This window comes from Panicum hallii, chromosome 1, assembly GCF_002211085.1.
Source record: "Panicum hallii strain FIL2 chromosome 1, PHallii_v3.1, whole genome shotgun sequence".
In the NCBI taxonomy this organism is placed as follows: domain Eukaryota; kingdom Viridiplantae; phylum Streptophyta; class Magnoliopsida; order Poales; family Poaceae; genus Panicum; species Panicum hallii.
This window is the reverse complement of record NC_038042.1, coordinates 58045970-58073759: the sequence shown is the minus strand read 5'-3', so window position 1 is coordinate 58073759 and position 27790 is coordinate 58045970. Positions and strand designations below refer to the sequence as shown.

General features: G+C 46.2%; 5 protein-coding genes across 7 annotated transcripts; 3 read left to right on the top strand and 2 right to left on the bottom strand.

The window, feature by feature from the left end:
• The first annotated feature begins 347 nt into the window (after positions 1 to 347).
• Positions 348 to 3963, top strand: LOC112873167 (alpha/beta hydrolase domain-containing protein 17C). The gene is made up of 5 exons (XM_025936191.1): positions 348 to 858; positions 2078 to 2114; positions 2847 to 3083; positions 3170 to 3217; positions 3397 to 3963. Exons 1-5 carry the CDS (start codon positions 545 to 547, stop codon positions 3658 to 3660), a joined length of 900 nt encoding a protein of 299 aa, XP_025791976.1. The 5' UTR covers positions 348 to 544; the 3' UTR covers positions 3661 to 3963.
• Positions 3964 to 9176: 5213 nt separating this feature from the next.
• On the top strand, positions 9177 to 13703 carry LOC112888587 (two-component response regulator ORR23-like). 2 transcript variants are annotated; one of them, XM_025954864.1, is made up of 6 exons: positions 9177 to 10104; positions 10502 to 10654; positions 10839 to 11249; positions 11351 to 11427; positions 12048 to 13232; positions 13323 to 13703. In XM_025954864.1, exons 1-6 carry the CDS (start codon positions 9966 to 9968, stop codon positions 13425 to 13427), a joined length of 2070 nt encoding a protein of 689 aa, XP_025810649.1. In that variant the 5' UTR covers positions 9177 to 9965; the 3' UTR covers positions 13428 to 13703. The 2 variants fall into 2 exon arrangements, with proteins under 2 accessions (XP_025810649.1, XP_025810721.1); XM_025954936.1 differs by having other exon boundaries at positions 9183 to 10104; positions 13359 to 13703.
• A 146-nt stretch (positions 13704 to 13849) lies between these two features.
• LOC112888703 (pentatricopeptide repeat-containing protein At5g27460) lies at positions 13850 to 16549 on the top strand. The gene is made up of 2 exons (XM_025955031.1): positions 13850 to 14227; positions 14757 to 16549. The coding sequence occupies exons 1-2, from the start codon at positions 13925 to 13927 to the stop codon at positions 16053 to 16055; spliced, it is 1602 nt and encodes a 533-aa protein (XP_025810816.1). The 5' UTR covers positions 13850 to 13924; the 3' UTR covers positions 16056 to 16549.
• Positions 16550 to 16876: 327 nt separating this feature from the next.
• On the bottom strand, positions 16877 to 19832 carry LOC112888780 (probable CCR4-associated factor 1 homolog 7). Of its 2 annotated transcripts, XM_025955213.1 has the most exons (3): positions 17608 to 19832; positions 17422 to 17503; positions 16877 to 17229 (listed from the first exon to the last, which is right to left on the bottom strand). In XM_025955213.1, exon 1 carries the CDS (start codon positions 19696 to 19698, stop codon positions 18832 to 18834), a length of 867 nt encoding a protein of 288 aa, XP_025810998.1. In that variant the 5' UTR covers positions 19699 to 19832; the 3' UTR covers positions 16877 to 17229; positions 17422 to 17503; positions 17608 to 18831. The 2 variants fall into 2 exon arrangements, with proteins under 2 accessions (XP_025810998.1, XP_025810928.1); XM_025955143.1 differs by having other exon boundaries at positions 17422 to 19832.
• Positions 19833 to 21974: 2142 nt separating this feature from the next.
• On the bottom strand, positions 21975 to 25638 carry LOC112878948 (diphosphomevalonate decarboxylase MVD2, peroxisomal-like). Its single transcript, XM_025943226.1, has 10 exons — positions 25262 to 25638; positions 24924 to 25122; positions 24161 to 24224; positions 23935 to 23998; positions 23748 to 23828; positions 23567 to 23653; positions 23186 to 23343; positions 23054 to 23102; positions 22488 to 22609; positions 21975 to 22407 (listed from the first exon to the last, which is right to left on the bottom strand). Exons 1-10 carry the CDS (start codon positions 25475 to 25477, stop codon positions 22185 to 22187), a joined length of 1263 nt encoding a protein of 420 aa, XP_025799011.1. The 5' UTR covers positions 25478 to 25638; the 3' UTR covers positions 21975 to 22184.
• Positions 25639 to 27790: the final 2152 nt, after the last annotated feature.

Below are 27790 nucleotides of genomic sequence, written 5' to 3'. Positions count from 1 at the left end.
TGGGTGCCCTTTTAGTACATCATTGTTGTTTCAATCTAATTGAGAAAAGATATATACGTTGGTTCAGTCTTTTATCGGTAATTGTATGACTAATGTTATAATGTACGTGTGTTTTTTTTTCGCGGTAATGTGTTTGTGTTCATAGAGGCGAATGTATGAGTGTGTACATAGAGTATGTCTATACTATTTTCTAGATAGAAACACTGAAAATTTGCTGAAGGATTGGCTTGGCTAATTGTGTGATGGAGACTTCAAATTTATGGGGAGTATTATTTAAAAAAATAAGTAAAAAAAGGCAGAAAAAAGGAAACAGGAGAGCCTCCTCATCGAGAAGCTCTCCGTTACACCTGTCCACCCGCTTCCTCATAAGGACGGAGGAGGGAAGAAACGAGCCCGCAACTCCGCGCGAGCAAGAGCCACCCACCTCACGTTGCGGCCACCACCTCCAGTCCTCCACCCGCCTGCCCACCCCCGGAATAGGCAGCAGCCGCAGCCAGCCGGCCATTGGGGAGGCTCATGCGGCGGGGGCAGGGGGAAGGGTAGAATGGGCAACGTCACGTCGTCGGTGGCGGCGCGGCTGGCCTTCTTCCCTCCGGAGCCGGCGACGTACGGCGTCGAGCCTGCCCAGGACGGCGCCGGCGCAGGCGGGCTGCTGCGGATGACGGGGGTGTCGTCGGACGCGGGTGTCGAGGTGCGCGCGCTGCCCACCAGGGCCGGCACGCGCGTCGTCTCGGCCTTCTGGCGCCACCCCTCCGCGCGCCTCACGCTGCTCTACTCCCACGGCAACGCCGCGGACCTCGGGCAGATGCTCGGGCTCTTCCTCGAGCTCCGCGCGCACCTCCGCGTCAACATCATGAGGTCAGAGAGCTCGCGCGGCACCCTATCCTCCATTGCTTCTGCTTGTTTCTTCTAAGCATTTTCCCAGTATTTTTGCGGGAGTGGATTTTGGCGAGCTGTTCGTTGTTAGTCGTCCGTCATGAAATTACACACGTAGATTTGTTTCGATCGCTGCTGGACATGTTGCTTTGATTCGAAGGAGGTTTAATTGAATTATCCTCTTTGTTTGCAAGTTAGCCGGTTGCTGCTATCATCATTTTGGTGGTGGTGTTTGGGGCTTTTTATCTGATTTTGAGGAGATCTGATTGTCTGTGTTGTTAAACAATCGGTTCAATTGAATAATAAAATGTGGCTAAACTGATAGTATTATTTACTTCTACTTTAATCCCGGTAAATTTACTGAGCGTGTAATTGGGCATGAAGTTGATCATTCGCTTCCACTTTACCGATCAATTGATGGATTAAATCTAACCGTGACTTCATGTGCTCTTTTTTTTAACTTTCATGAATAGTATGATACCACGCTTTGTTTTCTGCATGGTAGTCATTTTCTGTAGGGATCTCCTTAGCACAAAACAACTGCTTGGGAAAGGCATGAGGAATCTGAGGTTAATGTGAGGAAGATCCCATGTCTCATGAACAGTTCCAATTATTGTACTACATCGTTCGTCAGGCCTTGTTCTGTTGCAGATAAATGCTGCACCGTGTCCTGGCGTACCCCGGCTGTTCTTGCCTTCAGCAATTTCAGTTAGTTACCGGACACCACTCTGACACAGCATTAGATGTACTACTATGGAAATACTGCTAACATTGTGCCCCAATTGTTTTGTATATGCGTGAGGCAGGCTCAATTTTGTGCCAATTATCGTTGTGACTCTGTAAAAGATTCAAGAGTTGCAGACTCTATAATACTGGTGGTAGCAAAAGAGCACAAGGTCGCTGGTTCTTTTTCTAGCTCATTGCTTCCTCTCAACCAAAGAAAACCGACAGGGAAAGTTTGCATCAAGTCCAAGTTTCACAGGCAGTTGGATGTACAAATTTCGAGTGATCTAGTTGATTCCTACATTTGACTCAAGGAACAAAAATTTTTCCACACCAAAATAGTTGCTATCTGCATTTGTTGGGATGCTGACTTTTCTTTACAACAATAAAACATTTACTATTATGTTCGTCACTCCAACATTTTCCATTTGATATACATTACATGTGACTAATGCTGTTTTCCCTGTTTTCTTTTCAGCTATGATTACTCAGGCTATGGTGCTTCTACAGGAAAAGTAAGTTCCTAAAAGAGCTGAAATGTGGTTCTCTTGTTGCTTAGATTTGCCGTTAAGGTGCCTTTTTGGATTAGATTGTCATCTCATCTCATCACTAATTATTTTCTGTTAAAAGATCATGATGTCTCCTGTGTATGACTGTACCGCATTGTTAGCGATGACTCCTACTATTGACTGTTCGATTGGACTGTTCCCTATACTTTTAGTGTAATCAATCCCATGTTCTTCAATAGGTGTATGGGCACCTTTTCTCAAAGCTAATAATTATTGGAAACTCTATCTTCAATAGCCTCATCCAGGACAGGACTTGCTGGTTAGCCTCTTTCAATTTTCACCTTCATTATCAATGCTCCCCAAAGAACGGGCTGCCATTGCTTTCTGGTTCTAGATCATGATGGCACCTTTGTTCTGGTAGCCATACTTTTGCCGAAGTTTTTAAACTAAGGGACCATCAGCTCAATTTATAGGTGATCATGCCTACTCAAGAACTTGCTCAGACCGTAAACAATAAAGTTGCATGTGTGCTTGTTCCCATAAGTTACACATAGATTTCTTTTTGAAAACACACACACAAACATGGGTCTATGAACTAATGAACACTTCAATTTGGAAACGAATAAATGATGGTAGGTTCGTTCCTATCTGTGTACCTGCGCCGTTGTGTGCCTAGTTGTAGTATCTGTTTTCTAGTTTGGAACACATATTAACCGTGCTCCTTTTGTGGTCTAACAGCCATCAGAGTACAACACATACTATGATATAGAGGCAGTTTATGATTGCTTGAAAAAGGAGTATGGGATAGACGAAGAGGAATTAATCCTGTATGGGCAATCAGTTGGAAGTGGACCAACACTGCATTTGGCCTCACGTTTGGAAAAGTTAAGAGGGGTTGTCCTTCACAGCGGTATACTCTCTGGCATACGGGTTCTTTATCCAGTGAAAGTGACACTTTGGTTCGATATCTTCAAGGCAAGTCCGGAGCATAATTTGATAATTTCCCTTCTGTTCCAGAACAGTGTTTATTATATCATCCTAATCTGGTTATATGTTTACAGAACATTGACAAAATAAAGCAGGTCGACTGCCCTGTGTTAGTCATACATGTGAGTTAGCTTTTAACCTCGTTTTCCCCTTTTTGCTCCTTTTGAAAACAAGTAATGCATCTCCGTAATTTCTGAAAATAATGAAAATGTGTAACTACAAATATTCTACTAGGCCTCAAGGAAGTAAGTAGTTTTTATTATTTGTATCTTGACTTGCTGAGGCAAAGCATATATGGCAGGGGACAGCCGATGACATCGTTGACTTCACCCATGGCAAGCGGCTGTGGGAGCTAGCAAAGGAGAAGTACGAGCCCCTATGGGTGAAAGGCGGGGGTCACTGCAACCTGGAAACTCACCCCGAATACATCAGGCACTTGCGCAAGTTCATAAACGCGATGGAGAAGCTCGCGAAAGATAAAGCACCCAAGGCATCCCAGGTGGCGCCTTCGTCGAGCATGGCCGACGTAAAACACAACAAGTGCTTGAAATTCGGGAAGAAATGAGACAGAACCGCAAGCTGTCAGCTGAACTAACCATGTCGCTGCCTGCTCATATTCATACATGCAAGCTGAAGCAATGGCAGGAGAAGTCATCAGCCAAGCGGCAGGGGCTCCTTTCTTGGTGACTCTGACGCACCCCAGGAAATCGCCAATGCGGCAACCCTAGCTTGTTATCCGTGTGAGTTCAGGTTATTAGACAGATCGACCCGTGGCTGCAGTGTGCTGGCTGGAGAGATGCCTTTGTTTTTCTACTGGGTGCCACAAAATTAGCCTGTTCCTAGCTCATGTTTTCTTTTCTTTTCTTTTCTTTTCTTGATTTTTCCCCACTTGTATTGTAGTCATCGTGCGAAAGAACTCGTGCTAATTATTACTACTTGCAAGTTTGCAACGACGTGCACTGTGAGGTGTGAACTGACGAGAGGCTTCAGTAACCTCAGGACTCGGGCTCTCCTGGCAGTTGGCTGGGCTCGCCAGGGGATGCATCTCAGGCCCGTTTAGGTGGCTGTATGTACCGGGCCTGGCAGGCAGCCCAGTTTCATCGGTGGGCCGGGATGAAAGAAACGTCATTGGGCTGGTTTCCCCTTGTCGCACTCCCCACGCAAAGACAAAACGGCCGCGTCGCGGTAAACGACGGGCTGGGGTAATTTAAACGTACATAACCCGGAGAATTCAAACTGGTGCCCAGAGAAATAACTCCTCCTGGTGCTGCTCTGCTCAGTCCCACCAGGCCCGCTAGTGCTAGCTCCTCCGTGGCCCGGCCGGCCTCCCCTGTACGCGCGCAGACGCAGATCTCCATGTACGCAGAAGCTGCATATGCAGACTAGCAGGCATGCACAGTCATGGCGCTGCCTCGGTTCGTTCGATCGATCCATCGGTCGATCTTCTGCCTGCGTGCGTCGGAGAGCGCGCGTCCCATCCCGCACTGCTCTCGCCGTTCCAAATTATAGGAGTAAAAATTTCGTATCTGCAAAAGCTAAAAACGCCCTATAATATAATATAGAACGGAGGGAAATATTGTTTGGCTGGAGTAGTTTTCTGGCAGCAGCCCTCTCCGGCCTCCGTTCAGCCTTCTATCTGTTTTGCATTCTTCGGCCACCAGTCCAGTAGACATTTGTGATCTTTGGCTGGATCATATCGGAGTTGTACTCGATATGTTGATGATCCAAGGAGCTAGATGGATCTCGCATTCTTGCTCATTTTACATCCTCATCATGCATGCGATCTATCTTTAAGACAAGGGTCGTCGAGTATATGCTGGACGTGCCGCACTTGCTATATGGATTGACGGTAGGCAGCTGCGCTAGCATTGCACACGCTCCGATCCCCCACGCCTACATATATACACAGCGCTGCGTAACGTGTATGCATGCACGCTACGAGTACGAGGCGACACGATCGGACGTGGTAGCAGCAGGTCCCGGCCCGGCTGCCCGGGCGCATGCAGTGCAGTTGCTGCCTGCGTGTGCGTCCGTGTCGTGCATGATTAATGGATGTCCTTGGTTCTGGCGCCACTTAAATGAACTTGCATGCATGCATGGCGCGCGGGGGGAGTAAATACATGAGGGAATCCAACAAAGATCGGGCTGCTTGCTGGAATCGCTTCCCGATCCGGTGTTGCACTGCATGCATGGCCTTCATGAATCGACAAGCATGGTGCATATATATTATATTTAGTTGTGTATATTTAGACATCCTCCTAGGCTGCTAGGCAGCAGCGTTACGTTGGAATCGAAACATTATTGCATATCCCGGCTGGCCGGCCCTCGGCCAGGTATACGCCTGCCCCCTGGCCACGCACGCACGAACGCGCGGCAACTTGACTAGATTTCCCGGCCGGCGCGGCCCTGGTACGTCGCAGCTAGCTAGCTAAGCTAGCGTGTTGTCAACTTGTCACGTACGTACGTACGTACAGGCCAACGGCCAGATTGTCACGTACATATATGCTGTTGCGCGCGGCGGCAGATGCGCCCGCCCGGCCGGCTCCGTGGACGCACCGCATGGTCCTGGGTTACTAGTACTAGTGCATCATGCACGCGCAGGACGCACGTGTACCGTAGGAGTAGTTGACACGACCCATCATCTAGACATGGCCATGTCAAGGCAAAAAAAAAACCCAAAGTTTAATGATCGACATGGCAAGGCTTAGGATTAGGAGATGTGCATGTCCGCGTACGCATCCTAAAATGGCAGCAGCAACAGCGTTTACTCCTCCTGATCGAGTGGGGCGCTAGCTTAATAATAATACTAATAATAAGTCTGGCTGGACCGTACCTGGGGGTGCGTATACAGTTCATTTCTTAAGTGCAGTCGTCGTTAGTTCTATCTGGATATGATCGATTCATTATTTCGTCAACAGGTACGAACTACAGAGTCCTTAAATATGTATTACTAGTATTCATTATCGTTCCTATTTATGGCTTCTAGCTAGTAATGCAAGCATGCATGCATTTATAGTGATCGTGATGAATCTCCCTCCACGTTCATTGGCTTCTCCAAATCTAGAAAATGAATGCATGATGAGTCTGTGCCCGACCGCTAATTCATCACGGAAATGGAGATCGATCGAGCCATCGAAAAGGAGGGGAAGAAATAATGCGCCCTCACGACGGCCCACACACAATGTCAATTGTCACTAGACAAGAGACAACTTTAATTCATTCCCAATTAACACACCTGACATGTGTGTGCTCGTCCTCCCTCTCTAGCTAGGCGCAAATCAGCAACGAACGACTCGTATACACAAAATTTGACTCTGATTACTTATTATTAACGTTTCCTTAAGCATACTATTTGTAAAGCATAGGCAAAGTTATACTCAAATTATGCAGTATAGCAGGATATAATCATATACCTCTGAACATTGTTTGTTAAAAAATCAGAAGGAAACGTGTGATAACTAAATGCATCGTACCAGCACATGAAAATCCTACTACAGTACTACTGCTATACAGGCCGTAACGTACACGTTCACAATAAAAGCTGACATATGCATCGTGGGCCCAACCCAACATGCTGAAATGCATACATATAGCCATGCGCGTAATTTGGATGTCGTCGATGGGCCTCACCACGAGCGGCGGTTTAGCACTGATACTGTGGCGAATTCATTGTTGGAGCAGCCTGTAATAATAACGGCTCCCAACGGTTTTAAATAGAGATCGAGTACGATTTGACGCTCATCATAAACTAATCAAAGTGGAGATGGAATGTTTTGTTTAATTTGCTCACCCTCCATTTACTCGGAATTACTAGAAAAGATGGCGCATTCATTCATGATAGCAAATAAAGCAGGAGTACTTTGCTTGCGCTCACAAGCTAATAAGCACCCAACTGGCATTTATTCATTTGCTTAATTTGACAAAGCAACCGAGGGGATGTTTGGTTCTAGGGACTAAACTTTAGTTATTGTCATATCGAATGTTTGGTTACTAATTAGAAGTATTAAATATAAACTAATTATAAAACTAATTGCACAGATGGAGACTAATTTACGAGATGAATCTATTAAGCATAATTAGTCCATAATTTGGCAATATGATGCTACAGTAAATATATGATAATGATGGATTAATTAGGTTTAATAGATTCATCTCGTGAATTAATCTTCGCATGTGTAATTAGTTTTATAATTATCTTATGCTTAGTTCTCCTAATTAGCATCCAAAGATTCGATGTGACAATAACTAAACTTCAGTCTCTGGAACCATGCACCCCACTGAGACGTCTCAAAAGACTTTGCAGCAAAAACAGATATGGGTCGCGGGATACTGATACTGTAAGGATCTACGCATGTAAAGGAAACAACATTGGCTAAGTAAGGCATATTAGTTGGATTGTGGTGCGCAGAAAGAAAATAGCTACAATACGTACGCTATACGGAGTAGTAGTGATGTGATATGATATATTATGTCAATCACATAACACTACTATAGAACACCACACACATCTTTAGCATTTGTCATCCGAGAGTAATATAGGCATCAGTTCTGGATCCAATGGCTAGGGACGGAGGGGCTCTTTAGTCCCAGTTGAAGCCACCAACCGGAACTAAAGGGCCATCATTTAGTCCCGGCTGGTAAAAGACCCTCTTTAGATCCGGTTAGTGCTACAACAACCGGAACTAAATGGGTTCTAAACTAGGATTAAAGCCCGTTTCTTTAGTAGTGTAATATATTTTGTTTTCAAATTGAAGGCTTCTTATCCCTAATTTGGCTGAAATAAATAAGTACTTCGTAGAAGAGCAGCCTATATATTGACATTAAAACGAACGAAGGACCAGAGATGGGGTATAACAGATTGCAAGATTCTCTCCGTACGTACACTGTTAATTTTTTTTATCCAGCTTATTACAGGAGGCCTAGCTTACAGTAGTAACGAGGAGTATGCTGCTATCGAATTGTTCCTTGATTTTACAGCGCGAGAAGAATGCTGACGACTGGATTGATTCGCTGGTTCAATCAACAGTGAACGGAGTCAATACTCCTGGCTGCAGTAACATCTCCGAGCGGCCCTGATGCGTCGCAACGCCGCGCTACCAACGGCCGAGATGAGAGCGAGACGAGAGGAGCCGAGGAGCCCCACCATGCTCAGGGGCCAATCCGTGGCCACTGCCTCCCCCCGTCGGTGCAAAAAACGCCGTGCCCACACGCGAATCTCCCTCCACCCGTGTGTCCGCCCCCCGGCCGCGGATCCAGCGAGCAAGCCGTTGGCGCGCAAGCGCGGGAAACCGGGCGCCAAATGAATCGCCGCCACGCCGTAGCACCACGCCTTGGCGTTAAATGCCGCGCATTTACCCCCCATGCATTTAACCTGCCATCTTAATGGGCCGCATCGCGTCGCGTACTACGTAGAGCCCAGGCAGCAGCTAGCTAGCCGCGATGCATCATCCTACTACGACTACACATCCAGAACTACGGATAGCACACGCACGCGTATGTAAACTGTGATCGTGTCGACGCATCATTGCCTCCTGGCCCGTCCCGTCGCATCACGACTACTGTAAGTAGAGTAGCACGTGGTAGAGCTTTCCATCACTGAGGAACAAACACACTTTCACACGCAGACGAAAAAAATATAAGCAGAAGAAAAGAAACGTAAAATAAGACAGCTACATGTGCTACTAATTCCATCGTAGGAAAACAAGAAGACAGCTAGCGATGATGTCAACAATGATGTTAGTGTGTGTGTGTCCTAAGCTTCTTTTGGCATACATCACATGTTTTTGTTCGTCACTTGACAGAGAATTTTTCTTTTTGAAAAAAAACACTTGACAGAGATTTTACGATACAAGATTTGTTCAGATGACCCTCAAAATTGAAGAAAAACACAAGGAGAAAAGGTAGAGAAGACTTCCACAGTTTCACTGTAGCAGGCTAGAGTGGAGTGCGCGCAGAATACAGCTGGCACCTCTCGGTTGCGCGCTACAGAGGATCACGCCTGTAGTTACCAGTTGTTGCTTGGGCGGGGCCCACTTGCGTTGTTGCCTTGCCACCGCCATTTGACCCCATATATCGGAGATCCATGGGAGGATGCTCGTGCCCCGTCAGACATTCCTCCCATCTTCTCCCTCCCTAACCACTGGAATCAAAAGTTCTTGCTCCTCCTCTTCATCAGTCAACTAGCTATCGGTGAGCAGTAGCACCGGCCGGAGAGGAGCTGGTGTCTTGAGCTTCCTTGTGCGAGAGAGAGAGAGAGAGAGAGAGACAGAGACAGAGAGGTGGCTTGGTTCATCTGCATTCTGCAACAGTCACCATCGCTGCTTTTCAGCTCCTCTGCTTTCCCTGCCCGTCTCTTTTGGCCCCCATCCAGCATCCTCCAACTCCCAATCCCCCTTTTGCTTTCCCACATCTTTGCTCCAATAATGATGGGCTGGTGGGTTTGGTCCTGAAGCTGCATCCACACTCTCTCCCTCGTCCAAATCCACCACCAGCTTGCTTTCCATCCTGCTCTTTCCCCCTTTCCTCTTTTCAGCTATAGTTGGGTAGTAGGTTGGTTCTGTTTGCCTTCCCCCCCTTCTTTTCCTTGCTGGGGATTGGGAGGCCTTCAAGCCATCTCCTTCCCTGTCCACATCTCGCTCCTTGTAGGCTGGTGCTGGTTGCTGCTGGTGCTAGCCTCGTGCTATTGGCTCCCCAATTTCTTGATTGGACTAGTGGGTGCCAACGACAACTTGTCTTGTTGGTTTTGCTTCTTGCTTCAGTTGGTGCTCTGCCGGGAGCACGAACTGTAGCGTGTTCTTGCGCCGGGTTCCTGTGGCTTCTTACTGTTAATCGGTTCCAGTTGGGGCGGCTCTTCCCCTTTTGGAGTCTGCCATGAGGCCTGAGGAGAGGAATGGTGCGGTGAGAAGGGTGAGGGACCAGTTCCCGGTCGGCATGCGGGTCCTCGCCGTGGACGACGACCCGGTTTGCCTCAAGGTGCTTGAGACCCTCCTACGGCGCTGTCAGTATCATGGTAAGGATTTGTGCACCCCAGGGCTGTGATTGTATTTTGCGGCTGCTATATTTCTGGCTCGGTGTTGTTATATTTTTTTTCCATTTTCCCAGAATTTTGCCGAATTATCTGCACCCAGAACCAGAACAGACGCAATTAAAAAATAAAAATGCTGTTGCTACTTTTGTTACAGCTAGATTAAATGTACTTATCATTTAAGTTCTTCCTTTACCTACAGTCTACATAACTGCCTGCATCATTATAGTACACTGAATTTATGGCCTCGCTATCTCCCCGTAACCGAATGCTGCATTGCTTTGGACTCTAGTACAATTGATTGTTTAATCATGCAATTGTTCAAGATGCTTCTTGCTTTCACGGTTACTCACCTGTAAGAGGACCTGTTCTTTATTTGCAGTGACAACGACGAATCAGGCTGTCATCGCCCTGAGGATGCTAAGGGAAAACAGGGACTTGTTTGATTTAGTTATCAGTGATGTGCACATGCCAGATATGGATGGCTTTAAGCTTCTGGAGCTTGTGGGGCTTGAAATGGACCTCCCTGTCATAAGTAAGTCCAAAATGCTACTATTTATCTTACTGGTACTCGAATCTCACTGTTCTTGATAGTAATATGCATCCTGATTTTTCTTTATAGCTGAAAAGCATCGATGGCTTGATGCACAATGGCAAACATTAAGCTTATACTAGAGGAAGGCAAAAATTTGTATGTTAACACATTATTATCCATGCAGTGCTATCTGTGAATGGAGAGACAAAAACTGTAATGAAGGGGATAACTCATGGTGCCTGTGACTATCTCCTAAAACCTGTTCGGCTGGAAGAGCTTAGGAATATCTGGCAGCATGTTGTTAGGAGGAAATTCAGTAACCGTGAGCGTGCTAATGTTGATGGCTATGAGGAGTGCAACAGGCCATTAAATGCAGATTTTGATAATGTGCTTGACCAAACATGTGTGTCACCTGACCAAAGTGGAAGGCCCAGCAAGAAGAGGAAGGAATACTACAGTGAAGAGGAAGATGAAGGCGAGGAGAGTAATAGCCAAGAAAACGATGATTCTTCAGCTCCAAAGAAGCCAAGGGTTGTTTGGTCAGTTGAACTGCACCGAAAATTTGTTGCTGCTGTTAACCAGCTGGGAATTGACAGTAAGTACCACTGCCACCTGGCACCTGGTGTTCTTTTCTCAACTTTGCTGCTGTTAAGTTCTTTACCATGGTTCATTCTACAATCTTTTCTGTTGATGCAGAAGCTGTGCCTAAAAGGATACTTGAGCTCATGAATGTTGAGAAACTCACCAGGGAAAATGTTGCAAGTCACCTACAGGCAAGTCATTTACCCACTTTGTTCAATTTAGCAAGTACTAGTAATTCTAAGAATTACCTTGTTTAGTTATGTACTGTGGTTCATCAGTACGTGTAATAAGGAACCATTGTTTTTTCTTTTCCTTTTTTGTGTTCAGAAGATGTATGGCTTAAATTTTACTGTTTTCTGGCATTAGACCCTAAAGGGGAAAATGGTGCAAATGTCAAGGAGCTTTCAGATGAAGAACTACTAAAGTGCTAATAAATTGTTTGCCCAGACATTATTATCTCGAAATAAAAAAAGTCACTTTACCACAATAATCCAAGACAGATGTTTTAGGCATATATGTGACAGCAAGTGAATATATTTCTTGAAATTCTTTGTTTTCTCCTGATCAATCTGATAATGCAGAAGAAAGGACACATATTTTTGTTCTTAGCTGTCTTTCTAGTTTATTGTATAACATTTTGATTTCAGACTATATCCTGCATGCATGCTGAAACTGAGGACTTGGCAAACACATTTCTATGCAAAACTAGCCCTCTTATTACTGTGCATATCAGATGCCAAAAGCTCAAAACAAACTTAATGGGAGCTGTGCATATATACACGTCTAAACTGTTTGATTTTGTACCATGCAGAAGTACAGACTCTATCTCAAACGGCTAAGTGCTGTGGCATCACACCAAGCTAGCATTGTTGCTGCTTTGGGAGGCAGTGACCCCTTTATGCACATGAGTGCATTTGAAGGGCTCCAGAGTTATCAAGGTTTTACCTCTTCAGCAGCTCTGTCATCTTTCAGTCCACAGGGGTTGTTAACTAGAAACAATCCAACATCATTCGGGATTCAAGGGATGGCTGCTTCCAGGCCAATTCAGATTGCATCTGTAAATTCGACAATAAGCCATTCCATTGGTGACACAAACAAATATCAGCTTAGCTTACCAGGTACTAGTAACCGACCAGGAAATTTGGCAGAAGGTTTGAAGGCAACTTCAGTTGGGCAGGTCCAGCTGCCACAAAAGTGGATACAAGAAGAAACCCATGACTTATCTACTATCATTTCTGGGAATGGCCTGGTTAATGGTGTGCCTGGCGCACTCCGAAGTGTCGCAGACAGTCCTTTGCTGCAGCAAGACCTTGTTGAACGCAGACAGGCCAACATAGTTATCCAGCGGTCTTCATCTGCAAATTCAGAACATCTTGAAGGCACCACCGGAGTTTCTTCCTGTCTGATGGATTCTCATATATCCCAACAGAGTGGTCTTCTGTTGTCTGCGTTTTCTGCCAGTGCAGTGCCTATGAATGGCTCATTCAGCGGTACTAATGTAGCCAAGTTGGGTGCTACATCCTCTGGAAGCACAAATATTTGCCCCTCGCACGACCTGAGAGTAGCAAGAGACAACGACGTGGGAGATAGCTCTTTTGGTAGTGTGATACTTTTGCCTCCAGACACTGCACAAAACCAAAAATACTTGAATTTTGGTGGTGGAAGCAGTGTGAGACACAACATGGATGGAGGGAACGCAGACACTCTATTGGATGCAAAGCTTGCATGGAGTTCTTTGCCAACCTCTCAACCACCAAGTAATATTGGAAGTCATCATCCCTTGAGCCAAAGACCGAATAATGGTAGCCTTGGTGTCAAGATGATTGAGCAGACAAGAGCTTCAATAGCTGCTCCACAAACAAAGTTTGACATGTTTATTTCAGGAGATATACTGACACCAAAGAACGCATCGGATTTGAGCTTTCCTAGGCTTAACAGTGAGCTTAGTTCAAGCAGCTGCAGCTTCGACGGCCTTCTCAATTCCATAATCAAAATGGTAAGGAGTTTTTCTTTTTGTTATCTTTCCGATTATTTTGTCTAGCATTCTTCTTCTGAGTTCTGACAAAAGAACCACAAACCTTTTCAGCCATTTCATCTAACAGCGGTCTTTATCCACGTGCAGGAGAAGGATGATGCTTCCTTCAGCGATGATCTAGGATGCGACTTCTACTCCCTGGGTGCCTGCATATGAAAGCCACCGCCACATTCCTGCATCTGTGTACATCTCTCATTGTATGCTGTGTAGCTAGCGTTAATCTTAGGTGAACTGTGGCGGTACGCCCATTTGGCTATTTGTGCTGTTCACTGTGCAGCGGTTACAGTAACTAATAACTACTAGGTTTGTATGTAATGTAGCAGTAGGATATCTGGAAGATAATATGGCTTTGTAAGTTGCAACCTGGAGCTCTTCGTCTTCACCCAGTCACCCATGGATTCGTCCTCACCTGATTACCTTTGATTTTGTACTTTTGCTTGAACTTCCTGGCCTGATCCATCCATCGCGTCCTGATGATTCCTAACAGACGAATCGATCACAATAACAGCGCGACTCTCTGTAATTCCAAGTTTGCAAAAACCTGAGACCTTTTAAAGAAGAAGTTCAAAACAAAACGAGAGAATGTCAGCTGCTTTTGAACCCAAATATGCCAACACGCCCTGCAAGCCCACAACGAACCGGGCCCATGGGCGATGGCCGCTGCTGCCGCGCGCCGCTCGCGGCGCCTCGCCGGCTTCCTCCTCCTCGCCTGCCGCACACCGAACCCTAAACCCCTCTCCTCCTCGGCCAGCTCCGCGCCTCCCACGACCGCCCGGGTCCGCGAGGATATCGACCTCACGCGGCGCCTACTCCGGCTCCGCTTCCGTCCGCCGCGCGGGGCCGCCGCGGCCGCCGTCGAGAGATGGGCCCGGGAGCGCGGCCACGTCTCGCAGCCGGAGCTCCGTCGCGCAATCGTGCAGCTCCGGGGCACACGCCGCTACGAGCACGCCCTCGAGGTGAGCAGTTCTCCTCTAGTTTGGGTGCTCCAGGCTCTGGTTTTAGTTGTTTTTTTTTTTTTGAGAACGGCTCTGGTTTTAGTTTAGGCGCCACTGTAAACTGTTGCTGTATCATTCGAGCTAAGGATCTAATAACAATGGGAATGAGAGCTCAATGGCACTATTACTGTTCCGTGCACCGTGCTATAGACACTTGGAATCATTTTTGCATTTTGACCTTCGTAATGAAAGAGCACATGTTTGGTTTGACTATTTTTGTTTCAGATTATTGCACAATACAACTATACAATTGATCAATTCGTGTTATCCCCAATGCTTAATTGCAAAGAATGTGATATTGATTAATTCGCACTCGTTAAGGGTATTGCAACGGGAGAACTATTGGTAATGTTTGATCTTGATCAGGACTCTGAAGTTAGGGATACAGGGATTTTGCTACTTGGCTGTTCTGTTCATGATAGCTTCTGAATGATATGCCGTAGCATATTATGGACTACACTGGCTAAACAAAGTTACATTTGGACTGCAGGTTTTCTCTTGGATGGATTCCTGCAACACTCTCAAATTGTCATCATGGGATCATGCAGCAAGACTGGGCTTGATTGCTAAAGCTCATGGCGCTTCACAAGCTGAGGAATATTACAAGAAACTAAAGAACGCTGCTGCCAAAAGAGCTGCATCATTCCCTCTACTCCACTGCTATGTTTCAGAAAGAAATGTAAAGAAGGCTGAAACCTTTATGTCTGAGTTGCAAAGTTGTGGGCTGCCTGTTGATCCTCACTCATTCAATGAAATGATGAAGCTCTATGTTGCAACCTGTCAGTATGAAAAAGTCCTCAGTGTAATTGACCTCATGAAACGCAATAATATTCCCAGAAATGTTCTCTCCTACAATCTCTGGATAAATGCATGTGCTCAAGTCTCTGGTGTTGCCTCAGTACAATCAGTGTTCAAGGAGATGGTGAATGATGATATGGTGGAGATTGGTTGGAGCACATACGGCACATTAGCCAACATCTTCAGGATGCACGGACTGACTACTAAAGCGCAAGCTTGCCTTAGGAAAGCTGAAACAAAACTTTCGCCAACAGGGCGCTTAGGATACTCCTTCCTAATGACATGTTATGCGGCTCTGAATGACAGTGATGGAGTTATGAGACTGTGGGAGGCTAGTAAAAGTGTCCCAGGTAGAATCCCCAATGCAAACTACATGACTGCAATGCTATGTTCAATAAAAGTTGGTGACATCAGCCGGGCTGAGTGGATCTTTGGAAGCTGGGAAGTAGTGTGCAGGAAGCATGATGTGCGGGTTTCAAATGTTCTTCTTGGTGCTTATGTGAGGAATGGGTGGATTGAAAAGGCTGAGAGACTCCACCTCCACATGCTGGAGAAAGGAGCCCGTCCAAATTACAAGACATGGGAGATATTGATGGAGGGATACATTCAGAGTACGCAGATGGACAAAGCTGTGGATGCCATGAAGAAAGGTTTGTCTTTGTTGAAGAGCTGCCATTGGAGACCTCCACTTGAACTGTTGGAGGCCATTGCAAAACATTTCGAGGAGCAAGGCAGTGCTGATGATGCATATAGATACGCTAAGGTTCTCCAAAGGTTTAAGTTGACAAGCTTGCCCCTATACAAGTCATTACTTCGAGCGTATATCAATGCTGACATTGTGCCACCGAATATCCTTGAGATGATAGCAAAAGATCAGATTATTATGGATGAAGAAATGGACCGATTGATCATACTTGCTGGTAAGATAGATATCACATGCAATGGATTGCCTTTTACTGGAACAGGCAATCATCAGTCAAATGATAAATAACATTCAATCGACTTTGTCAGTTAGAGCTGCAAAGTCCAGAACAGAACCTGCAAATAAGATTCCAGAAAAGGTGAGCTCCTGGAGTCCCTGCCCGGTGTTCCTGCTAACCTGAGTAACTCCATCTCCTTGGGAACGATTAAGATTGTATTCGGAGAACGTGGAGCATGAAGTGATCACCTGAACCAACACAGAAAAATGCTTACAACTTCTCAAGGGTCACCTGAACCTTTGGACTACCAGAGCTTCCTCAAGTCTGAATCTCCATTGCCCAGTCACTTATTTAGCCGTGCAACCAGTTCTGTGATGCAAGAACATGGTTTGCTAACTTGTTTCTTACCCCCTCTATCCACAAAAAGCTGGGTAGCTCCATGTAACATCTGCGGATAAAATGAATGAGTTGTCCTGGTAGAATTTTCCACAGATCAGGCCCCAGAATCTTGCTCTGACTTCCAGCGATGGTTTTGAGCAAGGTGAATAGAAGATTTGTTGTTTCATTCTCAGAAGTACCTTTGCATACAAATTTGTAGAGTTACAGGGCAAATAAATGAGGCAGGGAAGTATAAACATTTTTTTACGTAGCCTTTGTTTCATTTTTCAATGGTGTCTTTGGAAATCAACTTTGATACATAATTTTGCATGGATTCTATTTATCTGTTCTTTCATGCCTTAGTTTGGTGGGTGGAAAGTTAGCACTCCATGCCTTTAGTGATGCATCCAGGTAATTACAGATATACAGGCGAGATTGCACCACCAACTGAATTTTGCAAAGCCTGGGGAACAATCAAAGTTCCTGATAACCTGTCAGGTGTGAGGTACATAGGTTTTATGAATCTGGCGTTAATATCAATTTCATATTACATTAATTCAGGGACCACACTGTGCCCTATACAAGGGGATCGATTGCCAAAGAGTGAGAGCATGAGAGTCGTGAGTCGTGCCCCGAGCGAATCCATGCTTTGATGAGGTGAGCTGGTGAAGAGTCTGCTGAACGATGGATGTGAGAATGTGGACAGTTTTGAGCTGATCGCAGGAGACAGAGACTGGCACATTGAAGTTTAGCTGCCTTCCCAGTGAACTCTTTGCATAACTTGTCTTGACGGGCATAATAGTATGAACACCCAGAATGCATCCCGTTCAAGAAAAATACATAAGACAGGTACACTGCCAGGCATACCTGCAAAACATGGAAGATCACACGATCCTAATATATGTTAGGCAAACTTCTAAGGCTTGAGTAATTTACTTTGTAGGCTCTCTCAATAAGCAGGCAAAAGGCAACGACTAAGGTGAATAATATTAGCCACATAAGAATGCATGGTGATCAACATAACAAGCTGAGGCTAAGCAAAAACTAAAACAATCTAACCTTAAAGCCCACCAGCTCCGGCCTGGATGCAGGCTAGTTTAAGCTGAACCTGTTTTCTCCCCAGAAAACGATCTACTGGAATCTGCAACTTTTTAGGAACATGAATAATATTTTCTCCACATGATAACATCCTCTATTGGAAAATAACTATTTCAATGAGTAAAAGTAATAAACATGCTAACGAACCAGGTGAAATCAGAGGGTATGACTGTATGAGGATTCATCTCAACAATCAATCCACAAGAAGGGCCTGTAAATACCAAAGCAATTGGCAGTCTAATACGAAATGGAAAAGAAACAAAGTAGCAGGAATGCATCCAGCAACGAAATTACCCTGAAAGTGATCTAATTATTCAGTCATTAGTAAAGAAATGAATCAAATGCAATACACATATCTACTATCCCAATCCAAGTGAGTTTCTGAAGAACAAGTGAACCTGCATCAGCATCTATAGCTCAGGACATTTTTATCATGATCCAGAGAATCATGGAGAACCGTGGCCAAGTAAGAATATAAACTGCTGAAACTTATGTTCTGCACATAGTTTCTTTCTTTTTTTTCTTTTATTTTTATTTTTTTGATAACGGCTTCTGCACATAGTTTGAAAGAATAGTTCCAAGAAAAATATATAATAGACTTTAGATAACTCAAACATTTCAAACTCTGCAGTTCTCATAGTACTCATGGAAGGATACATTTACAGAGACAGAAAGTCCAACAGTTAACTGGCGGCACTAGGCACTGGCGGCAGATTTTACGAATAGATTCTACAAGGCCTTAGCAAACAACGGGGAAAAAATGATGTGTAAAAGAGTTGAGTTTTCTAGGCTGCTATTGGAATACCGAATTATGCTAGCTTCATCTTATGTGAAAACAGTGTTTGAAAGTAAAAGGCGCCTTGCATATAAAATTACTGAAACCAGAAATATTCAATCAAGATGCATTCATAGGGTCATCGAGTTTACTATATTTTTATAAATGCTTAATATTAAACTATCATTATTTTTAAGACCACTAACTTCTCATATAGAAGGGTATATTGACAATAGAGCAACATATTGATTCTTTTCCCGTGAAGATAAAGAGAACAAAATTGGACTAATGCAATTATGGCAATGCAAGTGTCATGGCTTAAGTCTCAAAGGTGATCTTTTACTATTTTTCAGTTAGTATAGTACTATCTTGCTAGGAGAGAAAGAAAAAATGAAGAGCAAAAGCTGAAAGAGAAATAACTATTTCAACAAGCAACTGAAGAACACTACACTGGGATTACATCCAAATGAGGTGGAACTGAGTGAGACAGACTTAACCTACAGAATTGGTCTTAATTGAGCCCTCTTGCACACTTGTCACCTTCTGTCCTAAATCAATCCATTCACAAAGCTAAAATTCAAAGAGAGTACCATCCCTCAATGTGCACTAACACCATTCTCTGCATTGAGCCCATACAGCACACCTGCGTATTTCTCTGTTGATCCAGCGAAGAATGAATCCCTGAGCTTCCAGAACGCGCAGGACGTGACCAGGCTATCAGACCCGGCCTGGTGGGACTCCCCCACACGCTCCACGTCGAGCAATTCAGCGAGCTTGTTCAGCCCACCGTGTAGGCTGTTGCAGAACTTCATGAGGTGCTTGATGTCGTACACGGTTGGGAAATATATCTTCATCAGTTTGAAGAACCCAGCTTGCGTGTCTGGGAGACTGTTGCAAGTGAGGATCTTGAGCAGGTACCCAAAGTCGTATCCCGCGTGGAAGGTAACCCAGTATACCGAATCGTTGAGCACAACGCCGGAGGACATGAGGAGCTCGGCGAACCGGCGCGCATCAACGCCGCGCTCGGCATTTCGGCGGAAGTCGATGCCGCTGCGACGGAGCAGCTCGATGGAGTCGGATGCGAAGATGTCGCGCGCGTCGTCGAACTCGCGGAAGTTGAACTGCCAGACGCAGCGGCGGCGCCCGGCGCCGAGGGCCGGCAGCTCGCCGCGCGGGCCGGAGAAGGTGAGGCCGAGCTGGATGAGGTGGAGCATGTCGACGTTGGCCTTGAGGGTGGCGTAGTTGTAGTCCGCCGGGGAGCGGAAGGCGCCGACGGGGCGGCAGACAATGCCCGGGAACTCTGTGTCCATCGCGACGAAAGGGAACTCGTCGACGATGTCACGAATCAGGGCGAACTCCTCCTCGAGGTTGTCCGCCCACACCTCCCGGATCTCCACCGACTCGTCGTCTTCGCCGCCGTCGGGCTTGGGGATCACGGCGGCTGTGGGATCTGACATTGCCATGCCAAATCTCCGATCGAATCTATGGCTTCTAGGGTTTGGCCCGATTGGGGAATGGGTTGGGCGAAGGGCTCGAGAAGGGGGTGCGAAGCCTCTGGATTTCTAGAGAGAGGTGGGTGCGTAGGTGTGGTAGCCAGGAGGCGACGATGCGGCAATACCTGTATCACATGTCCACGGCTGCGATTAACCTCCACAATAAATATACGGTTCTCAACAGTTCTCACTCTTCCTTCTAAATTCAAAATTTTTGATTCAGAATTTTAAGCTGGCCAAATAAGATGGTATGTATCGGCAATCAAAATTAGAACTCATTTACCGTAACCATAGCATATCCCACGGCATATCGCGTTAGACCTTCCGTAGATGCGTTATCATATCTGTCGGATGCGAAGAACCTGTTACTGCTGGTCGACTGATGGCGACTGACCTCATTATCAAGCACTCAAGCCGGTCCTGCAAGTGGAGCATCTACAACTAAGTGCTTGATAATTTTTTTAAAAGATCTTTCAGCAAGATTCTAGCTTAAATAGGATCTGATCTTGCCATGCTAAATTTTCGTTCAAATCTATGGCTTCCATTTGGTCCGATTAGGGAATAGGTTGGGCGAAAGGCTCAAGAATGGGGTGCGAAGCCTCTGGATTTTTAAAGAGAGGTGGGTGGATGGGCGTGGTAGCCAAGAGGCTACAATGCAGCAATACCTCTATTACATGTCAATGGCTGCGATTAATATCCATATTAAATGTACGGTTCTCAACGGTTCTCACTCTTTCTTCCAAATTCAAATTTTCCGACCCATAATATTAAACTGGTCAAATAAGATTGTATATATAAGCAACCAAAATGAAACCTATCGTGACCATGACATGTCGAGTGGAAGCTCCAGTGGATTCTTACCACATCTGCCAAACACTAGGAACCTGTTAGTGCTGCCTCAGGCCAACGGCGACTAACCTCATCATCAAGCACCCAAGCCGGTCCTGCTGGTGGAGTATTCTCCGTCAACATCTATAGCTAACGTTCTTAATAATGTAGGCACTACGCATGTGTTTGGTTGGAGGGTTGGGTTGGGTTGGACCCAGTTTTTAGAGTGTTTGGTTCGAGTACTGGTGGTTGGGTTCATCCCCAGAAAGAAATATACCTCTTACACGCGGCTTGGTTTGGTTCAGGAAAAACGAAGGGATTATCTCAACCCACTTCGTGTTCGTCCCTCTGCCGTCTTTCTCCATTTTTCCTTGGCTTGTTGGGCGGCGATGCACGAGGCCGATGAGCTCCGGCTTGGTAGGCGATGGCGGTGCGCCTCAAGTGGAGAAGCAGTGCGGGGCGGGATGGGTCGGCCCGCGGCGGCCGGCTTGGGCGGAGGAGCGACGCGGGGCGGACGGGCGTGACGAGTTGAAGTAGTAGCGGCGCGGCCGCGCCGCGCCAGGCACGGCGAGGTCCCTCCGCCCTCCACTGCGCGGAGGCCGGGGCAAGGGTAGCATCGAGCCTGGGCAGGGGTGGTGCGGCGTGGTCGGGCACGGCAAGCTCCCTCCGCCCGCGCGAAGGCCGGGGCAGGGGCGGCGCCGGGCGGTAAAGGGTGGCGTGGGCGGAGCCCACGCGGTGGCTGAGGCTGGGGCGCCGCAGACTCGTGCGGTGGCCGGAGCGCATGGCCAGGACGAGCGCACAGAGCTCGGAAGGTGAGGGGCAGATCGAGTAGAGGGTCGAGGAAGCCGAGACGAGTGCAGGGCGGCCAGGACGAGCGCACAGGAAGGCTAGGTGTGCTCGAGCTCTTCTCACGTCATGGATTCCGGTGGAGAAAACTTCGATTCCGGCCGTCCTTGACATGGATTTGTGAAGATGAGTGCAAAAATAGATTCACCTCAACGCAAGGAAGCTTCGAGTCCGAGGAATTGAGCTAAGACTCGCCATAGACGATTAATTTCTTCGACGACCATGCAATTTAAGGTGCTGTGCAAGGCAGACGGCCGGCGCGGGACGGGCGGAGGACACTGCTGATGATGGACCGATCGAGGTTGATGAGGAAGAAAAGGATGGAGAGAGAAAATTTTAAGAGGATAACAGATGGACCCTATAACTGCTACTAACGGTGTTAAAATGGCATCCAACCTATTTCTAAAAAATCCTCTAACCAGACAAAAAAATTAGATTGAACCTAACCCTCTCAACCAAACGCTAGATCCAACCCAAAAAAATATGGATGGACCCGATCCATCCCACTTGGTCCCCAAACCCCAAACCAAATGCATGCTACCATTCTCTTAAAAGATCTTTCAGCAGCATTCTAGCCTAAAAAGGGAGACTTTATTCCACTTGTTATTAAAACTTATTGAAAACAGCTAGTTATGCCCTTCACCTAGCAGCAACAGACACCTGGGCCAAATGGATAGTACATGATAAGATGTGCGGTCTTACAAATTGGAGTAGGATATGTCTAAATGTCAGCACGAAAGCCAACCGATACACGAGGCTAAGGCATCAAACACGCAATCTAATTACACCCCTTTTGGAAGTCCGGTGACTGAATCGATCAATTCTTGGTTTTCGTCGGCAATAACCTTCGGGCCAGATCCAAGCCTGCTGCAGATGAAGTAGCTAACGTCGCCCTTGAATTTCTGATCTGGTATCTTCATCTCTGGAGGTGCAGGAAGGGCGTCCACATCTTCAATGGAATGCAATCCAGCATCACCTAGAATTGATTTATCGCCAACCAAATAGCTGCAAGATCATCTTGATCAGACATACCCATAGAGCTCCACAATACGGTCAGTACCATCAGATTTTATCGTGAAACACACCTGCTCAAATCCTTATCTTGTGGAGGGAAATAGTACAAGAGCTTCTGGAGGAGAAGTGCTGCAGTTTTACGGTTTGGTGCAATCAGGACCGCGTTAGGCCCAGCATCAAAGGTGTAGGCAACCTGCCATTGGAAATTCTCAACCGGAGTTAGAGGTCTACAGCTGAAAGGTCTTCTATGTCCACACTCATAAAAGGTCTTGGTATCACATCAAATGCACCAGCCAGAAACCACGGTCGTGCAGAATGGATGAAATTCATTATCAGAAACCACAATAGTGTAAATAGCTAGTACTCATCAAAAGGGCAGCAATGAAGAAAAAAATAACTGCCTTTGGGCTTAGGTACTTCCAACTTTAGATGACAAAGCGGTAGATATCAAGTCCTACAGAAGCATTTCAAAAACCGTTTCCTTGCAAAGTTAATAACAACATAAGTGATACCAGCAACACATGTTTTCGAAAATTTGTTCTACTCGAGCAATATCCACTAGGGATAGCAGAACCAGGTCGAGCACAGAAGTATTGAGAAGATAAGAGTACAGATATTCAAGAATAATAAAAAATACCTGTGGGGTTCCTTGTGAGTGGTTCCACTTCTCCACTAGGCTAATTATCCTGCAGTTGATTGGGACAAAAATTCTTAATTTTGGGATTTCAGTTGCAACAGAATTCCAAGCCAATACACTGCTAAAACATACCGGTGAGACGTATCATTCATATAGAAGATGGGAGGGCTCGTGTCTAAGCATACAGCATGAAACTGGTTGCTATCTGCACAAGTTAATTTGGCAAAGGAATCAAAGTCTCGATTCTTAATAGCCTCCTCCATTTTCAACACCCGACTTGGCACTACAGTCTGAAACACGTGAACAACCAGTACAGTGCACAGTAAGAACTGGAAAATAACTTACATCCACATATCCAATTGCCAAAACACTTGACAATGTCCCACAGCAGTGAAAGGATATTTAGTTTTCAAAAGTTCAGATAAGTAATTATGTGCCTCCATGATTTTTTGAGAAACTAAATATCCAAACAATAAAAAGTTCAACCAAAATTTAGTTTAGGATGAAAATCACCTGGGCCCTGTACTGCAAGAGGGGACTTGTTTCGACACTATCTCGCATCCCACTGGTGCTACTGGTTTCCTTTTGCTTTGAACTGACCTAATGTCACAAATGAATGTGTCAGCAATTGAAGATAACAGAAAGAGTACAATAAGGGGAAATGCACAGGTCATGTGGGATATAGATCACATACCACTGCAATAATAATTACAAGATCATTCCAATGTGTTTCATCCGCAAGCTGCATGGCCAGACTGTCACTTCCATCATCTTTCTGCAAGCAAAGAATCAGGCCCCACTCAGTCATTATTGAATATTGAATAGGGAAAACATCCATTTAACCAGGGCTGTTTTTCTGTCAAAACCATATGATTACTCACCTTTCCCATACACCATTTCACAAATCCACCATATAAACTGCGGCATGCACTCCCAGATCCCTGCCTGAATGAAGTGTGCCAAGGATAAGTACCGATTTGCAAGATCCACGAGTTATTAGCATACTGGTTGGCAAACCAAATAAAATCCTTGCAATATCTCATGAAAAGAACATGTACGAGCATAAAAATGGTGGATCTTGATGTTGTATCAATAACATGAACAGACCTTGCTATTGAAGAAAGTTCTCCATAATCTTCTTTCACATTCATCAGCTTTCCGAGGGTGAAAACTGCAGCAGTTGTCCAATAACAAATGCTTATGCTGCGATACATGATATGCAAAAACATGTGGAAATCTTTATGGGGAACTAAGAATTATTTGGCCTTGGATAGAACTACTGAATTTCAAGCTACAAACAACAGAACTGATCTTTCCTAGCTTTTACCAGTAACAAAGAACAAGGCCAGGGACCAAGAATTAGTACTATTCAAATAGGACAATGGCCATGTGGAGCAGCATAACAGCACCAATAAATACAATTTACTAATTTTTCATGTTTTAATGAAAATAGAGAAAAACACTACATTGATAATCCCAAACAAAAGCAGTGCATTAAACTATTGATAATCCAAACAAAAGTAACTTCGAAAGTTAACGGATCGATTTCAGTTGTAAAGCCTGAAGATGGCACTAAAAAGAGAATAAGATGTCAAAAAGAAATTAAAAAACTCCATCCACTCCTAAATAAGTTGTTCTGAGGTCTCTGCAGTCACAATTGCCAACTTGGGCTCCAAATTCACAAAAACAATAGTCAGATCGGCCACACGAGAACAGTACTGGTAAAATTGCGGTAAACATACTTTTCACAATTTACAGGTTTGCAGTTCCAATACAATTGACCAACAAACAACCACTAAGAAATAGCCTTCAATGCGAACTTAATTTTGAGAACATGGAGAGACTATCATGATAGCAGAAGAGGCTTTACCGAGACAAGCGAAGCCAGCAGCCGAAGAGGCTAGACCAGCAGCGGTGGGGAAGTTGTTGTAGGAGGCTATGTGGACGTGCAAGTTCTCCCAGTCCTCTTTCTTGATCTTGATCCCCTTCTTCTCATCCTCAAACTCACAGGCCCGCTTTCTAATCTCTCTCAGGCAGCTCTGAAACCTTCCTCCTGACAGCGAGATCTCCTGCTCAATTCCAAACCAGGAGCCAATGTAAGCAGGAAGGCTCCACTTAGTAAGTGTCCAGAGTAGCACATACAACAAAAGACTCGACTGTTTTTTATGAACAAACAACTGAGGAGGAGGTGGACTCGCAGTGACGCACCTTGCCGTTAAGCCACATGCGGTCGGAGGGGAATGAGGGGCTGACGGCGACGGTGGTGGTGGCGGAGAGGTGGTCGGGGTCGAGTGTGACGCTGATGCTGTCGTTGACGGGGAGGATGAGGGCCTCGTCGCGCTTCCCCCAGTACTTGATCACCGCGATGTTGGTGGGCGACCGCCCCGTTGCCATGAGCACCCACTGCCCCTCTGACGCCGCCATTGGATCCCTCGCCTCGCGCCGCTCCACCTGGGGTTCGCCGGAGATGAGATCGGACCGTAGGGGTGTGCGCGCGGGGTCCCGGTCGGCGGAGACTACGAGGTGCGGAAGTGGAAGGCCCTGTGGGCTGTCAACGAGCCGGGCTCTATCGGCTGTCCGCCTGCCGCCCCCTCAACTGTATATCTGAGTCTGATAGAAATATTGGGTGTGTTTGGTTGGGTGGCCAACTCCCAACCAGGCTCAGGCTTAGGCTCAAGCTCAGCTCCACAGAAAAAGGCTCGCGAAGGCTCGAGCTTGGCTTGATAGCGGTCAAGCTTCCCAGAGAAAAGGCAAAATTCTAAAACAAGTCTTTTTAAATAAAAACTTGCAGGAGCGTTGCTATGTCATTTAAGCGAGGAGAAGCAAATCCAAAATCTAACAAATTCGATATTACATAAATTAAAAGATTAAAAGGTACTCAAACACAAACAGAGGGAAACTAATCATCAGAGGTAACTCCAGCCCTCGACAGGCCAGCTTCCTTGACGTTGCTCCAGCCTAAAACAAGCTATGGCTTTGTTAGCGCCCAGATGTCCGATTGGATTTTTTTTATAGGACGATCCGTCGCAATATTGATAAATAATAGTTGTAACATTAGAAACCAACGTTTGCAACATCAAAAAAAATATATGTACAAATGACTCTAATATATGATTCGAGGATGGAAAATTTCCACCATAATATTAACATCATGTTTCATGCAATATCCATTACGCAATATAAAGAAATAATAATTACAACATCGGTACTTGACTCTTGCAACATGGGTCAGAATGTCCGATTTTTTTCTGCATATGAGAAACATCGCAATCACCAAAGACACTAGGACGCCTCTGGATTACGTGGATGAGAGTGTGTCGGAGGAATTCTCCAGCCGGGTGGCGGAATGCACTCGCCTAATCCTTAGTTTAGGATGAGTTTAGGGAAATCAAGGAATGCTAGATCAAGAAGCGTACGAACACGGGAAGCACACAAGGGTTTAGAGTGGTTCAGGCCGCCGGAGCGTAAAACCCTACGTCCACTGTGTGTTGTATTGCTAGGAAGCTCGTGGACCTCTGTGTGTGTGAAGACTTGAGAAAACTTGGGTTCTAACATGCGCGCTCTCCCTTTTATAGTCTCAAGGGGAGCGCGTACACTGAGCGGGGTCCCGACAGGTGGACCCGGCGATATATTAAATAATGTACACATTGGAGCCTTAAATGCTACAGATTCGGAAATCTTTCTCTTCGGCTCCCGTGCGTATCCTCTACCAGGGTATGGTCATGTGCCATCTCGCCTGCACAGGATCTGCTGCCGGTGATATGCACAGTGGAAGACGTGCCGTCACCGTTGGGTCAATTCCCGCTGACAGGCGAAGGGGCAATGTTGACCTGCCGTGCTGTAGCCTCCGCGCACACTGTAGCAGCGCACGCCGCAACCCTCCTGCAACAGATCATAATTACCCTTTGCTCATGCGCGCGACGCGGTGATGTGACTACACGCCTCGGTAACAAGCGGGCTTACCGTGGTGTCAGCATACCTGCCTAACGTGACAGTGGGCAGCCCATGCTCTATCTTGGGTACGCGCACCCCACTACCCGTATTTAATGTGGTAGTTAGGCTGGCGTCCCGCTGAAAGCTGGCTGCCACCGGACACGTGGTAGAGCTGGCTTAGCAGCCGCTTCCTCAGGGGCACATGGCGGCACCAGACCTCCTCCCCGGAGGGAAGGGAGGTCCGGGCCCCCGAGGCCGGTCCAGGTGCACGGGCCCCCTAGGGGTCCGGCTTCCATACGTGGCGGCACCAGACCACCCAGCGGTGCTTCGGGCCCGCGGTGGCGTTCCTGAGCACCTCGTCCTTGTGGGCACATGGAGGCGTCGGACCTGCGAGAGCACGGGGTAAGGTCCGGAGACCGTGGCCCCAGCTGTCAGGCTCGGGCCGTACGCCTCGTCACCCAAAGGCTTAGCGCGAGGTTACGGATAACCTCGCGCCTCTCAGGTTGGACACACTAGCAGGAGGTACTCCTGTCCGTATGTACCGACAAAGTAGCTTCAAAGGCAATAGCTAACGAGTATTGATAACTAAAGCCCATTTTTTTCTTCATACCTGACAATTTTTATCAGAAATCTTCATTATGTTGTAAAAATACGATCAATACTGTCAGGTGTCAAGTAAAATATGAAGATTCCTGACAAAACCTTCCACCAAGCAATTTTCTCGGTTAGCTTTGTACACCTGCCTACTCTGAATAAAACCATCCATCGAAATCTCCCATATCTTGTAGTACATCATGTGACATC

Coding starts and splice junctions, on each gene's coding strand:
- LOC112888587 (XM_025954864.1), top strand. CDS start 9,966: ATGAGGCCTGAGGAGAGGAATGGTGCGGTGAGAAGGGTGAGGGACCAG. Junction 11,428..12,047: donor ATGTTGCAAGTCACCTACAG/GCAAGTCATTTA, acceptor TGTACCATGCAG/AAGTACAGACTCTATCTCAA. Junction 13,233..13,322: donor TCAATTCCATAATCAAAATG/GTAAGGAGTTTT, acceptor AAACCTTTTCAG/CCATTTCATCTAACAGCGGT.
- LOC112888703 (XM_025955031.1), top strand. CDS start 13,925: ATGGCCGCTGCTGCCGCGCGCCGCTCGCGGCGCCTCGCCGGCTTCCTC. Junction 14,228..14,756: donor GCTACGAGCACGCCCTCGAG/GTGAGCAGTTCT, acceptor TTTGGACTGCAG/GTTTTCTCTTGGATGGATTC.
- LOC112878948 (XM_025943226.1), bottom strand. CDS start 25,477: ATGGCGGCGTCAGAGGGGCAGTGGGTGCTCATGGCAACGGGGCGGTCG. Junction 23,654..23,747: donor TTGTAATTATTATTGCAGTG/GTATGTGATCTA, acceptor TTGTGACATTAG/GTCAGTTCAAAGCAAAAGGA. Junction 22,408..22,487: donor CAAGATAAGGATTTGAGCAG/GTGTGTTTCACG, acceptor ATGATCTTGCAG/CTATTTGGTTGGCGATAAAT.
- LOC112873167 (XM_025936191.1), top strand. CDS start 545: ATGGGCAACGTCACGTCGTCGGTGGCGGCGCGGCTGGCCTTCTTCCCT. Junction 859..2,077: donor CTCCGCGTCAACATCATGAG/GTCAGAGAGCTC, acceptor TTTTCTTTTCAG/CTATGATTACTCAGGCTATG. Junction 3,084..3,169: donor TTTGGTTCGATATCTTCAAG/GCAAGTCCGGAG, acceptor ATATGTTTACAG/AACATTGACAAAATAAAGCA.
- LOC112888780 (XM_025955143.1), bottom strand. CDS start 19,698: ATGGCAATGTCAGATCCCACAGCCGCCGTGATCCCCAAGCCCGACGGC.